The sequence below is a fragment of the Phoenix dactylifera genome, chromosome 1, assembly GCF_009389715.1.
Source record: "Phoenix dactylifera cultivar Barhee BC4 chromosome 1, palm_55x_up_171113_PBpolish2nd_filt_p, whole genome shotgun sequence".
Classification (NCBI taxonomy): domain Eukaryota; kingdom Viridiplantae; phylum Streptophyta; class Magnoliopsida; order Arecales; family Arecaceae; genus Phoenix; species Phoenix dactylifera.
The window spans coordinates 10,254,673-10,267,415 of record NC_052392.1 but is presented as its reverse complement, the minus strand read 5'-3'; the positions used below and the strand labels follow the sequence as shown (position 1 = coordinate 10,267,415).

The following is a 12,743-nucleotide window of genomic DNA, read 5'->3' as shown; positions in this document are numbered from 1 at the left end:
TACAAGGAAGGAGAGAATATAAATCACAGGTCAATGACAATTTTTTTCTTCTTTATTTACAATTCTTTCCTTCTCTATCCGAGGATCTCGAATCTCACTAATAAGGAAGGGAAGAGCATAAATATTTATGGGTCAATGACAATTTTTTCCTTCTCAATAGGAGGATCTCGAATCTCACTAATAGAGCGGACCTAGAACATGCCAATGTAGACTAGAAAGCACTGCTCGTGTGAATCCTTTTTTAGCACGAAAGAGACATTCCTGTCCCAGTGTAAACCTTTTGTTTTAAGCCTCTATTTTTTAGTACACATGTTTCATAGGGCCAGAACCCCTCGGAATTTTTGAAAAATTGTAACTCAATTTCCAAGCATAAATCACAATTTTTATTTTTGCTACCGCACAAAGTTCTTTTATTAAAAGAGACTGAAACAAAGATACATACAGGGTAAAGCCAAAGTTAAGCAAATCAATACTTATTACATCAAGCCAATGGAGAGAGAGAACAATGGCTGAAGAAGATGCGGAAGGAAGGCCGTCGCTCAGCTCTGCCATGCATCCCATGCTGCCAACAACAAACGCTATGAGTTAGTACATAAAAAGAGAGATGGGTTCCAAGCCATCGACACAACGACGCTAGATTAGATGTCAGCCGCTAATCCCACCATTAAGCATATCTTGACCCTGATCATCGACACGTGTCTACTAAAATTAGTAAAAGAAACAAACAGATGATAGCTAAAATTGAGGGACACGTGTCGATCACCAAATTTTTCTCAATGTATCAAATTTAGGTGCAATTCATAAGCAGGAGCACAGTACCTCAAAAGCTAGCTATTTTTTTACATAAATATCCTCCTAAATATCAAATTTTGAATAAATATCCCTCTAAAATTAATATTTACATGTATACTTTCATAAAACACTTATTTTGCTATTCTATTTTTTTATTCTTATTTTTGCATATATACTAACGCCATTAAATACCATTAAAAAGTTAACGGTTGCAAATTAAAATAACTAAAATATTTTTAATAGTAGATGTGCAAAAAAAATATTTATAAGGCAATCACGATGGAGAACAAAAAGTAATTTTAAAATTTTATTTTATTTTTAATTAAAATAAATGTGCTTTTTATTAACGGCATTAGAAGAACTGTTATATTAGGGGTATTTATGCAAAAATAGTGTTTGATGAGAGTACAGAAATAAATATAAATTTTACAAAAGTATTTACATAAATTTGAATTTTTCAGAAGAGTATTTACATAAAAAATCAAAAAAAGAAAAAATTCCATCTGCGCTACGTAGAATAATATTTCCAAAACAAATTGTAAAATTGAAAAGCGCATTTGTCGCCTTGCGTTTTGTTTACCTCCTCGAGAGATGCTCCAATCCTTGTCGTATCCGACCGCCCAAAAGAAGTACCCGCCGAGGCCGTGCTCCTGCGCGAACTCTATCTTCCTCGTCACCGACCACGGGTTATCGTAGCCGATCCAACTCGTCCCGGCGTAAGAATACACAGACACCGTTATTTCATCATCCACTTGGGTCGCGTTGTTTTCCGTGTTAAAATTCACCACCTCCGAGTACAACATCACCCCATCAGTTCCTGGTCCGAGCCCTACTGCCGGTGCGCCGATGCCGTGGTCTGCCGGATCCTTGAGCTTCCACGTCCGGCCATATAATGGCAAACCCATCACCACCTTCGTCGGTGGAATCCCAGCCTCCACCCACGACGTGAGTCCATAGCTCGTGCTCACGTTGCTGTTTGGGTCGTACAGCGCCGCAGGCGCCCCAGTCTCCGACGTGTCCCAGGAGCCATGGTAGTCGTAGCACATAGCGTTGATCCAGTCCAGACTGACCGCCATCTGGTCGGCCGGATAAGATCTCGGTGTGTCGCCTGTGAGGAAGAAGTGCGACGCGAAGTACACGGCTGACGTGAGCAACAGGCTCGGTCGGCCAGTCTCGCCCGCTTCGCGAGAGATTGCGTCGCGCCACTCCATGAAGAGGTCGCCGAGGCTGGCCATTTTCTCGGGGTTCGCCGGGAACTCCCAGTCGAGGTCAAGGCCGTCGAGGTTGTACTCGCGGGCGACGGCGATGGTAGATCTAATGAAGGCGGAGCGGGTGGAGCAGTTGGTGGCCATGTTGGCGAAGGTGTCGCCTCCGCCGCCACCGCCGCCGATGGAGAGCATGGCTTTGATTGGGGGATCGTGAGCGTGGAGGGTGGCCGTGAAGTCGGCGAGCATGCCTGCGTCGGAGGGGGTGACGACGAGTTCAAAGGAGGTGTTATCTAGTTCGACAAAGGCGTAGTAGATGTGGGTGAAGTAGGAGAGGTTGATGGAGGAGGGTGGGGAGGTGGAGTTGATCCATGACGGCCAGTAGCCGGCTTTGATGGCCGACAATGGGAGAGGGACGGGGGCCATGGCTGCAGATGGGACACAGGCCGGAACCGGGACGGGAGGACCAGTCGGCGAAGAGGGGCTTGCAGCCGGTGCAGGCCTATAAGCTCCTGCTCTGGAGATGAAGGGGAAGAAGGAGGTGGTTAGGATGAGGAAAGCTATGAATCCCGAAGCCATGGTGGGAGAGAAAGGGCGAACTTTTTGATGGTCATAAAAGGTGAGGTTGTCTTATAGGAAGAGGTGGAGCTCCGGTGACAACGAAAGGCTTTGCCCGATGAGTATTTTATTTGGGCGGCTACTCCTTCTCCTTTGTTGGAGTTGTTGAATTTTAGTCGGAACAAGGTGAGAGGGAGTTGGTCAATTTTGGAGTCTCACGTTTGGAGTTGAACGCACGGTGGTGATGATTGCTAATGGAGGGGTGATACCTCCACCTCTCCGTGAGTCTACTGGCGAAGGGGATGTTTGGTCTCCTTGTGGGCTTGGAATTCTCTCATATGTTCATCGAAACGTAAGTATTCATCGGCTGACTCCTGTTTGCGGTTGACTTTGCTTCTGGGACTTAAGTTTCGTCCACCTCAACCGGGTCAAGAGGCGCCATTTTTGAAAAAGTAACTTTTCAGCGCTACAGCTTGATGTCCACCTTCGCCCAATCGGCTTCTAGAACACATCCTTTTCCGTTAATGACATGTCTCTTTTGTCCTCATTCATACCTGTTAGGGGAAAAACCGTCATAGTTAAGTGAGCAGACCCCCCGAGCGGGGGCCGACTGAGCAGACCCTTTAGCTTGAAATTACCTCCCCTCCAGACGAGCAAAGGGTTACGTCTTATGTCTGCCATCAATTAATGCGTATGGGCTGCGCAGACACCTGATTCACTCAACAATTAAAGTGTATGATCTCCATCACCTACGGACACCGAGCCTCTTACGGCAAATACGCATGCCTACAAATGATGGCATGACTCTTCGATGGCTTAAGGCTCCAGCCTGATTTCGTACAATGATAGCATTGACTTACATGATCGAGCATTAATGGCCAATCGAGCAGATGTACGACCTGCTCTGTCACAGTCACAGGTAACCCGACCCTCCCTATAAAAGGGAGATTTCTACACTCACAGAGGGGGGCTCTCTCTCCGGCTCTAATCTCTCTCACTCCCCCTCTCCTTCCTCATATAGACTTCTTGCTGACTTAAGCGTCGGAGGGCCGGTGCCGGACTGCCCGGCCACCGGCTTCTTGCAGGCCTCCGGGAAGACGTAGCCCGCCGACAAGCCGCCGTCCGCCATTCAGGCCGCGGAGCCTCCCCCTTCCAGCCGACGGTCGCCCCCGGGTCCAATTTCCAGCAACAGTTGGCGCTAGAGGAAGGGTCCGAGTCGCGACCATGAACCTGAGAAGCAAGGGAGCTTCTAACGCCTCCCGACGTCCCCTACCAAGCCCTGGACACTCTGTCCAGAACTCGCCACCGCCGGGAGACCCGACTCCCCAAGTTCAGCCGGAGCAGTTCCACGCCCTCGTGCAGCAGGTTCAGGCGTTGGCCGCTGCTGTCCAGGGCCTGCAACCTAGGGGCGCCCCGACGGCACCGCCCCCTCCGGCCCCAGTTCAACCGGCGCCCCCTGCGAGTGGACCACCCCTTCCAGGCCAAGATCACCGTGTTCCCCCCTCCCCCTGGGGAGAACACCCGGTGACGGGTCCTGGAGACTGGCCACTACCATCAGAAGCCGAGTCAGTCCCAAGACGACTTGCGCCAGGGCGCACCGCCACGGCGATCCCCCCAAGTGATGAGCTCGACAAGAAAGTCGAGAACCTGGAGCGTCAGATTGAGGCGCTCCGTGGCAGGAAGATGGGACGCGATGGTGACTTCGAGTTCACCACGAGATCCCCCTTTTTCCAGCAAATCGAGGACGAGCCGGTCCCGCCGAGGTTCAAGATGCCCCAGGTGGAGCCCTACAGCGGCAGGACCGACCCTCTCGACCACCTGGAAAGCTATCGGACCTTAATGGCCCTGCAGGGAGCCTCGGAGGCCCTGCTTTGTAAAGCCTTTCCAGCGACGCTCCGAGGAGCGGCCCGGCTCTGGTTCACTGGGCTAAAGCCTAGCACCGTCTCCTCCTTCGAACAACTCGGCAGGCAGTTTGCCAGCACTTTTGCTGCCAGCCGACCCCAGCGGCGGACCTCCGTCCCTCCTCGACGTAAAGCAAAAAGAGGGAGAATCTCTCAGGGACTACCTGGACCGTTTCACTGCTGCAACGTGAGAGGTCCGGGAGCTCGACCAGTCAATCGCCATGTCGGCACTAAAGACTGGGGCCCGATCTTATAGATTCCTCTTCTCCATCGAGAAGAATTTCCCCGCTGATTTCACAGAGATGTTGGTTCGGGCGCGGAAGTATGCAAAAGCCGAGTAAGCGGTGGCTTCTAGGCGAAGCGGGATCGAGCAGACCTCTAAGAAACAGAAAAGGCGTCGCGAGGACCGCGGTCGCCCCAGAAGCCCGTCCCCGCACCGAGCCGAGCGCCCCTCTCGCCCGAAGCACCTACCCCGGCTGCAAGGACCACCTCGGCAGAGATCCCCTTCTCGCCCGAGGCCACCACCACGGCCCCGCACACCCAACGGGAGGTACGAAAATTACACTCCCCTCACGGCTCCCCGGACCGAGATCCTCATGGAGATCGAGGGCCGGGACTATTTCCGACCCCCGCCCCCGAGGCGGGATCCCGGGGCCTGGCGCAACCCCAGGAAGTACTGCCGCTTCCACCGGGACCACGGCCACGACACGGAGGAATGCTTCCAGCTCCGGAACGAGATCGAAGCACTCATTCGCCGAGGAGTGCTCGACCGGTTCGTGCGGAACCGGCCCGCAGGAAGGCCCGTGGAGAATCCCCCACAGCCCGAAGATCCAAATGCCAACAGGCCCATCGCCGGCACCATCAACACCATCCGAGGCGAGGCCTCGGCTGGAGGAGCTCCAGAAGGAACCACCTCCAAGCGCTTGCGCACCTCGGAGGCCATCTCATTCTCAGATGAGGACCTGAAGGGAGTTGAAACTCCCCATGACGATGCTGTGGTCGTCTCCATGGTTGTGAACAAATTTGATGTAAAACGTGTTTTGATTGATAATGGAAGCTCGGCGAATATTTTGTATTTTGATGCCTATTCCAGAATGGGAATGACGGGAAATCAACTACGGAGGATGAACGCCCCGCTGGTCGGCTTCCCTGGGGATTCGGTCCCAGTAGAGGGCGAGGTCGACCTCCTGGTCACGGTCGGACTCGCCCCCCGAGAGAGCACCGTGAAGATGAATTTCCTCGTGGTGCGCCTGCCCTCGGCGTACAACGCCATTCTCGGGCGACCAGGACTCAACGCTCTCCGAGCCATAGTCTCAACCCACCACTTGCTCATGCGGTTTCCCACCGGCCAAGGGATCGGCGAAGTCCGTGGAGACCAGATGGTAGCCAGACGGTGCTACATGGCGACCCATGAGGCGAGGCGGCCGGCCGAGGCGTCGACTACAGTGAAAGATGAACTCCTGGCCGAAACCTTAGAGGCGCGGGTCGGCCCGCGGAAGGATCGGGTGGAGCCTGGTGAGCTGCTCATTCAAGTTCCCCTCCAAGAAAATTCTTCTGAGCTAACCGTGCAGGTCGGCTCCGGCCTTGATGTTCGCGAGAGGGATCGCCTCATTAATTTTCTGCAGGACAACGCGGACGTCTTCGCCTGGTCGCCAGCAGACATGCCGGGGATAGATCCGGAGGTCGCGGTCCACCGACTTCAGGTGAAACCTTGCAAGCCTGTGCGACAGAAGAAGCGCAACGCCGCCCCAGAGCGGCAACGGGCGATAACTGAGGAAGTCGATAAGCTCCTCAAGGCTGGCTTCATCCGAGAGATACCCTATCCGGAGTGGCTCGCCAACGTGGTCCTCGTCAAAAAGGCCAGCGGAAAATGGCGCATGTGCGTGGACTACACCGACCTGAACAAGGCCTGCCCGAAGGACAGCTTTCCACTCCCTAGCATCGACCGGCTCGTGGACTCCACCTCGGGACACGAGCTGCTGACATTCATGGATGCCTTTTCCGGATACAACCAAATTCGGATGGCGCCGGAGGATGAGGAGAAGACGGCTTTCATCACTGATGGGGGCACCTATTGTTACAAGGTGATGCCCTTTGGCTTAAAGAATGCTGGTGCAACTTATCAGAGGCTGGTCAGTCAGATCTTCAAAGATCAGATAGGTCGAAGCATGGAGGTTTATGTAGATGACATGCTAGTAAAGAGCAAAGTGGCGCAAGACCATGTGACCGACCTCAGCAAAGCATTCTCCATACTCCGGAGGTACCAAATGAAACTCAACCCGGCCAAATGTGCGTTCGAAGTCACCTCGGGCAAGTTCCTTGGCTTCGTGATCTCTCAGCGGGGAATCGAGGCTAACCCCGAGAAGATCCGAGCGCTCCAGGAGATGACGCCGCCGAGGACAGTGAAGGAAGTGCAGCGGCTTACGGGCCGGGTCGCAGCCCTCGGAAGATTCGTCTCCCGATCGGCCGAGCGCTGCCTCCCGTTCTTTGCGGCCCTCAAGAAGCCAAAAGACTTCTTATGGTCGGCCCAATGTCAGCAAGCCTTTGAGGAGCTCAAGCATCTCCTCGCCTCTCCTCCCCTGCTCACAAAGCCTCAGCAGGGTGAGCTCCTCTACTTGTACTTGGCTGTTTCTCCTATAGCAGTAAGCTCAGTCCTGGTCCGGGAGGAGAGCAAGCTCCAGAAGCCGGTGTATTATACAAGCCGAGTCTTGAGGGGTGCTGAGACCCGATATTCCAAGCTGGAAAAGACCGCTTATGCCCTGGTCGTCTCAGCTCGAAGGCTCCGGCCGTACTTTCAAGCCCACACAGTGGCCGTGCTGACCGATCAACCGGTGAAGCAGATCCTGCAGCGATCAGATCGCGCCGGTCGGATTACAAAGTGGGCCATCGAGCTCGGGGAGTTCGACATCGAGTACCGACCCAGGCCAGCGATCAAGGCACAGGCGCTCGCCGACTTCATAGTCGAGTGCACAGTGCCGGACGAGCCCGAAGCCAGGCCAGCTTCAGACGAGCAGACCTCAAGTCCGATCTGGACTTTACATGTCGACGGCTCCTCGAACTCGGGGGGTAGCGGAGCGGGCCTCGTCCTCACCAGTCCAGATGGAGTGGTCGCCGAGCAGGCCTTGCACTTCGAATTTCCCACCTCCAACAATGTAGCCGAGTACGAAGCACTTGTCGCCGAGCTCAAGTTGGCCAAGGAGCTGGGAGTGAAGGACCTAAGGGCCTTCAGTGACTCCCAGTTGGTCGTGAACCAAATCTTGGGTGATTTTGAGGCCAGAGAGCCCACAATGCAGGAATACTTCCGGAAGGTGCGGGACCTCACCTCGGCTCTGGACTCCTTCCACATCCAACACATCGCTAGAACGGAGAACTCCAGAGCAGATCAACTATCGAAGCTGGCGTCCTCCTGCATGAGCGAACTTCCAAAGGCGGCAGCGCTGGAGTATCTCCAAAGACCTAGCATGGAGGAGCCCGAGCCGACCCTTTGCATCGAAGTTGTGCCGAGCTGGATGGATGAGCTCGTCAACTACTTGCGGGATGGAGTCCTCCCCAGCGATGAACGCGAAGCTCGCCGAGTCAAGCGCCTGGCTGCCCGATACATATTGTACGAAGGTAAACTCTATCGAAGATCTTTCACCTCTCCCCTCCTCAGGTGTCTCCGCCCGTCCGAGGCGGATTATGCAATGCGCGAAGTTCACGAGGGGATTTGTGGAAGCCATATGGGGGGACGAGCATTGGCGCACAAGATTCTGCGCCAAAGATACTACTGGCCGACGCTCCAGAAGGATACCCTGGACTTCATCCAGAGGTGCGACCGGTGTCAGAGGAACGCCAACATCCAACGACGACCCTCGGCCCTGCTGACCTCGATCAGTTCCCCCTGGCCATTTGCCCAGTGGGGGATTGACATCTTGGGACCATTCCCTTTGGCGACCGGACAAAAGAAATTTATAGTTGTCGCCATCGACTATTTCACGAAGTGGGTAGAGGCCGAGCCGCTTGCCCGGATCACCGAGCAGAAGATGCGGGACTTCATCTGGAAATCGATTATTTGCAGATTCGGCCTCCCCCGCATCCTCATATCAGATAACGGTCGCCAGTTCGACAACGCCCGTTTTCGGAAATTCTGCTCCGAACTCGGCATCGACCACCGTTTCACCTCGGTCGCGCATCCACAGACAAATGGAGAAACCGAGGTAACAAATCGAACCATCTTGCAGAGGCTCAAGGCCAGGCTCGACCGGTCCAAAGGACAGTGGGTCGAAGACCTGTATAACGTCCTCTGGGCCTACCGGACTACGTTCCGGGTGCCCACCGGCGAAACCCCCTTCAATTTGACGTACGGAACAGAAGCCGTCATCCCCCTGGAGATTGGGCTCCCTTCTTCGAGAGTAGAACATTTTGATGCCAGCTCCAGCTCCTCGCAGCTCAGAAACAATCTTGACTTAGTCGAGGAAGTAAGAGAAGCCGCCCGAGTTCGCATGGCAAAATACCAGCAAAGGACGGCGCAGTACTACAACGCCAGAGTCAAGATCAAGTCCTTCAAAGAGGGGGACCTCGTCCTCAGAAAGGCGGAGGCCTCCCAGCCGACCGAGCAAGGGAAAATGGCCCCGAACTGGAAAGGACCCTACCAGATCGCACGTGTCCAGCGACCCGGAGCTTACAAGCTAAAATCCCTTGGCGGGACTCTCATTCCATGGAGTTGGAGCTCCGAAAACCTTCGGGTGTACTACCAATGATGTCCCGAAGGGTTCTCCGCATCAATTGTAAATTTAACTTATTTGCAATCGTCTAACTGTGCTAAATTTCTCCTGATACCTACATGCTCCCAGATGACCCGGCCCAGTTCATATATACGACCCTGCTCGGGCAAAAACAGAATCGAGCAAAGCCGGGCACTACAGCGAAAAACTCGAAATGCCAGTATCTCCATTTGTCGCTCGACTAACGAGCTCGGCTCGTTCTCCATCGACCAACGAGCTCGGCTCGTTCTCCTACCCCGACCACGGTCGGGATGCCCCGATACTTCGGGATGACGGGGCAGTGCCTACGTGGCCCCCCGGAAGCAAATGATCTCGATCTCCATCGACTATCGAGCTCGGCTCGATCTCCATCAGGCATCGAGCTCGGCTCGATCTCCATCGACTATCGTGCTCGGCACGATCTCCATCACCTACCGAGCTCGGCTCGATCTCCATCAGGCATCGAGCTCGGCTCGATCTCCATCAGGCATCGAGCTCGGCTCGATCTCCATCAGGCATCGAGCTCGGCTCGATCTCCACGACTATCGTGCTCGGCACGATTTCCATCACCTATCGAGCTCGGCTCGATCTCCATCAGGCACCGAGCTCGGCTCGATCTCCATCGACTATCGTGCTCGGCACGATCTCCATCACCTATCGAGCTCGGCTCGATCTCCATCAGGCATCGAGCTCGGCTCGATCTCCATCGACTATCGTGCTCGGCACGATTTCCATCACCTATCGAGCTCGGCTCGATCTCCATCGATTATGGAGCTCGGCTCGATCTCCATCAGGCATCGAGCTCGGCTCGATCTCCACCGACTATCGTGCTCGGCACGATCTCCATCACCTATCGAGCTCGGCTCGATCTCCATCACCTATCGAGCTCGGCTCGATCTCCATCAGGCATCGAGCTCGGCTCGATCTCCACCAGGCACCGAGCTCGGTTCGATCTCCATCGACCATCATGCTCAGCACGATCTCCGTCAGCCTTCGGGCTCGGCTCAATCTCCGTCAGCCTTCGGGCTCGGCTCGTCCTTGCCGACCATCAGCACTCCGGTGTCAGACCTAAGTAGTCCAGGCATCCCAAATCCAGTGGTCACTCCGGGTGCGAGCTCCAGTGGTCACCCCGTGCCTTGGACTAAGCTCGGGGCCGTTCTCCATGGACAAACTCGCGGCACGGGGCACATGGCCCCGAAAAGGTACGCCCTGACAACGCCTGCCCTGTTCGATACACATGCTCCGTGCATTTTCATATTCCTAATGAATATCTCGACTGATATCGAAGTCTCCGGCCTTGGTCGGACGCATCTACTTGAACCTTAGCTCGGTTCTATGGCCGCTTACTAAGGTTTGGTCGAGCTCGGGGCTCGGTGATCAGAGCAAGGTGCTCCCTAGCTACGATTATGAAACTACATCGAAGCTCAGGAGCTCGGCAAGTCCGAGTCCGATCTAAAATGCCTTGGTGGCTTATACTAAGACATCTAAAAAGCAAAAGAGAAGTATTGGAAGAAGTATATTCATTAAAAAGCCCGAAGGCCAAAGTACAAAATTGGGGGTCGGCCGTGCGACAGACACGGACCGACCCCAAGTTACAAAAAAATTTTTTTTATTACAAGTCAGGGTGCGGCTTGCGCGACATCTTCAACCGGGATCTCCCCGGGCTCGACCTCAGCGCCCTCAGCCTCGACCCTCTCGGCGGTAGCTCCGGGCTCGCCGACCTCGTTGCCTTCGGGCACAATCTCGGGGACGGATTCCCGAGCTGGCTCTCCTCCCGAGGCCTCCGGGGCCGCCTCGGCCGACTCCCCCACGAGGCCCTCGACCCCGGCTCCAGGCTGAAGCTGGTCGAGATCGAAGTCGGGGCAGAGCCGGCGCAGTTGGTTGCGGAAGTCAGTGAACCCCTGAATGAGGCCATTCACGGCTTCCTCCTCGAGCAACTCCCGGAATTCCTCCGACTCCCGGAAGAGCTGAACGGCCCGCCTCTGGGCCTCTTCCTCCTGGGCTCCGAGCTGAGCCCGGAGCTCCTTGATCTTGAGCTCCGCTTCCTTTATTGCCTGCCCACACGTGGTGAGCGAGGACTGCGCCTCGGCCAGGCGAGCCTCGGAGGCTCGCAGCTCCGACCTGGCCAGGGAGTGGGTAGCCTTCTCCTCGTCGAGCTCCATCGTCAGGAGCTTGGCTTCATCCTCTGCGGCGCCTACTCTGAGCAAGAGCTCCTTCTTCTGGAGCTCGAGCTCTGCCGTTTTCTTCTCGGCCTCCTCCGCCCTCTTCTCGGCCGCCTCCCGTGCCTGCGAATTCCGACGAGCCCGATCTCGGTAGTCCGCGATGAGGGCGATCAGGGTCTCGGTCTCGTGGAGATGCTGAAAACAAAACAAAAGTTAGGCTAAGGGAGCACAAAAAAAGGGAGAAGAAAAAAGAGGCTGTGCGAGGAAATACTAAACGAAAACTTACCCGAACTGCGGAGAAACGGGCCGTATCCAGGAACTGATTCTGGCTCATGGCCTGAATCCTCGCCCTGTCGGCCGGAAGAAGCACGGCGCGGAAAAGTTGCCGCGCCGTTTCAATATTCTCGAGGGCCGAATCATCCTCGAATAGCGTCCACTCCACGATGTAGGATCGTCGCTCTTGATCCCTCGCCGGGTCGGAAAGGCCGGCCTTCGTCACTTCTGGCCTCGCAGCCCCTTGGCTGCTACCCGGCTCGGACGCCGGCCCCTCGGGTCGGACAGGAGGCTGATCAGGAGCCCGGGAGATAGGCGCCGGGCACGGAAGCGCCAGGGTCGCCCCACCCGAGCCTCCGGGCTCGGAGCTCGAACATCCCCCCTTAGTGGCCACGGGAGGGTCGACTCGGGGAGCGACCTTCGCCTTCTTTTTGGGCTCGAGCGGCTCCCCTCCGAGCTCGGCCGCCCTCTTCCTGTACCGAGCATACATAACTTCGCTTTTGGTAACCATTTTTGCGATGTCTGCAAAAACAAACAGAATGAGATCCGAAGTATCAAAAGACAAAAAAGAATAAGATTAAGGCCTTCTACTTTTGCCCTTATCCAGAGGACGCGCCGAGCTCAGGCCCACGTTCACCAAAGCGTCCTCGCTTATGAGGCCGTTTAGGAGAATTCCGTCCCCGAGACTGCGAATGGTGTCAAGGGCTCCCTGCTCGCGCGTGGAAAGCTTAGGGATTTTGTTGACGGCCCTGAGTCGGCACGGCCTCCACCTGGGGTCGAACCCTCACGACCGCTCAGACCCCAAGAAGAAAAACTTCTTCTTCCAGTCGTGGATGGACGACGGGGCACCATGAAAGAGTGGCCGACCCGCCCGGAGGGCGACGTAAAGCCACTCTTCGTCTCCCGGATTCGACTTTAACATGAAAAGGCGCCGGAAAACATTGACCGAGGTCGGAATTCCGAACGCTAAGCATAGCGATAGGAACCCGACGATCGTCCTCTATGCGTTCGGAGCGAGCTGCGCCGGGACCAGCTGGTACTCCGCGAGCAGCTCGTTCAAGAACCCATGAAGGGGGAACCGTAGGCCGGCCCAGAGTGCCTCCCGGTACA

General features: G+C 55.3%; 2 protein-coding genes across 2 annotated transcripts; one reads left to right on the top strand and one right to left on the bottom strand.

Moving 5' to 3' along the window:
• Positions 1-369: 369 nt before the first annotated feature.
• Positions 370-2,677, bottom strand: LOC103724254 (nod factor hydrolase protein 1-like). Its single transcript, XM_008815453.4, has 2 exons — positions 1,373-2,677; positions 370-562 (listed from the first exon to the last, which is right to left on the bottom strand). The coding sequence occupies exons 1-2, from the start codon at positions 2,574-2,576 to the stop codon at positions 540-542; spliced, it is 1,227 nt and encodes a 408-aa protein (XP_008813675.2). The 5' UTR covers positions 2,577-2,677; the 3' UTR covers positions 370-539.
• A 3,800-nt stretch (positions 2,678-6,477) lies between these two features.
• LOC120112114 lies at positions 6,478-9,195 on the top strand. Its single transcript, XM_039130867.1, has 4 exons — positions 6,478-6,988; positions 7,097-7,477; positions 7,613-8,439; positions 8,677-9,195. Exons 1-4 carry the CDS (start codon positions 6,478-6,480, stop codon positions 9,193-9,195), a joined length of 2,238 nt encoding a protein of 745 aa, XP_038986795.1.
• Positions 9,196-12,743: the final 3,548 nt, after the last annotated feature.

Excerpts from the sequence above, each read along its gene's own strand:
- LOC120112114 (XM_039130867.1), top strand. The coding sequence starts at position 6,478 with ATGGCGCCGGAGGATGAGGAGAAGACGGCTTTCATCACTGATGGGGGC. Across the intron at positions 6,989-7,096 it reads CTTCTTATGGTCGGCCCAAT|CAGTAAGCTCAGTCCTGGTC; the intron begins GTCAGCAAGCCT and ends TTTCTCCTATAG. Across the intron at positions 7,478-7,612 it reads TTCAGACGAGCAGACCTCAA|CCGAGTACGAAGCACTTGTC; the intron begins GTCCGATCTGGA and ends CCAACAATGTAG.
- LOC103724254 (XM_008815453.4), bottom strand. The coding sequence starts at position 2,576 with ATGGCTTCGGGATTCATAGCTTTCCTCATCCTAACCACCTCCTTCTTC. Across the intron at positions 563-1,372 it reads TTGGAGCATCTCTCGAGGAG|CATGGGATGCATGGCAGAGC; the intron begins GTAAACAAAACG and ends TGTTGTTGGCAG.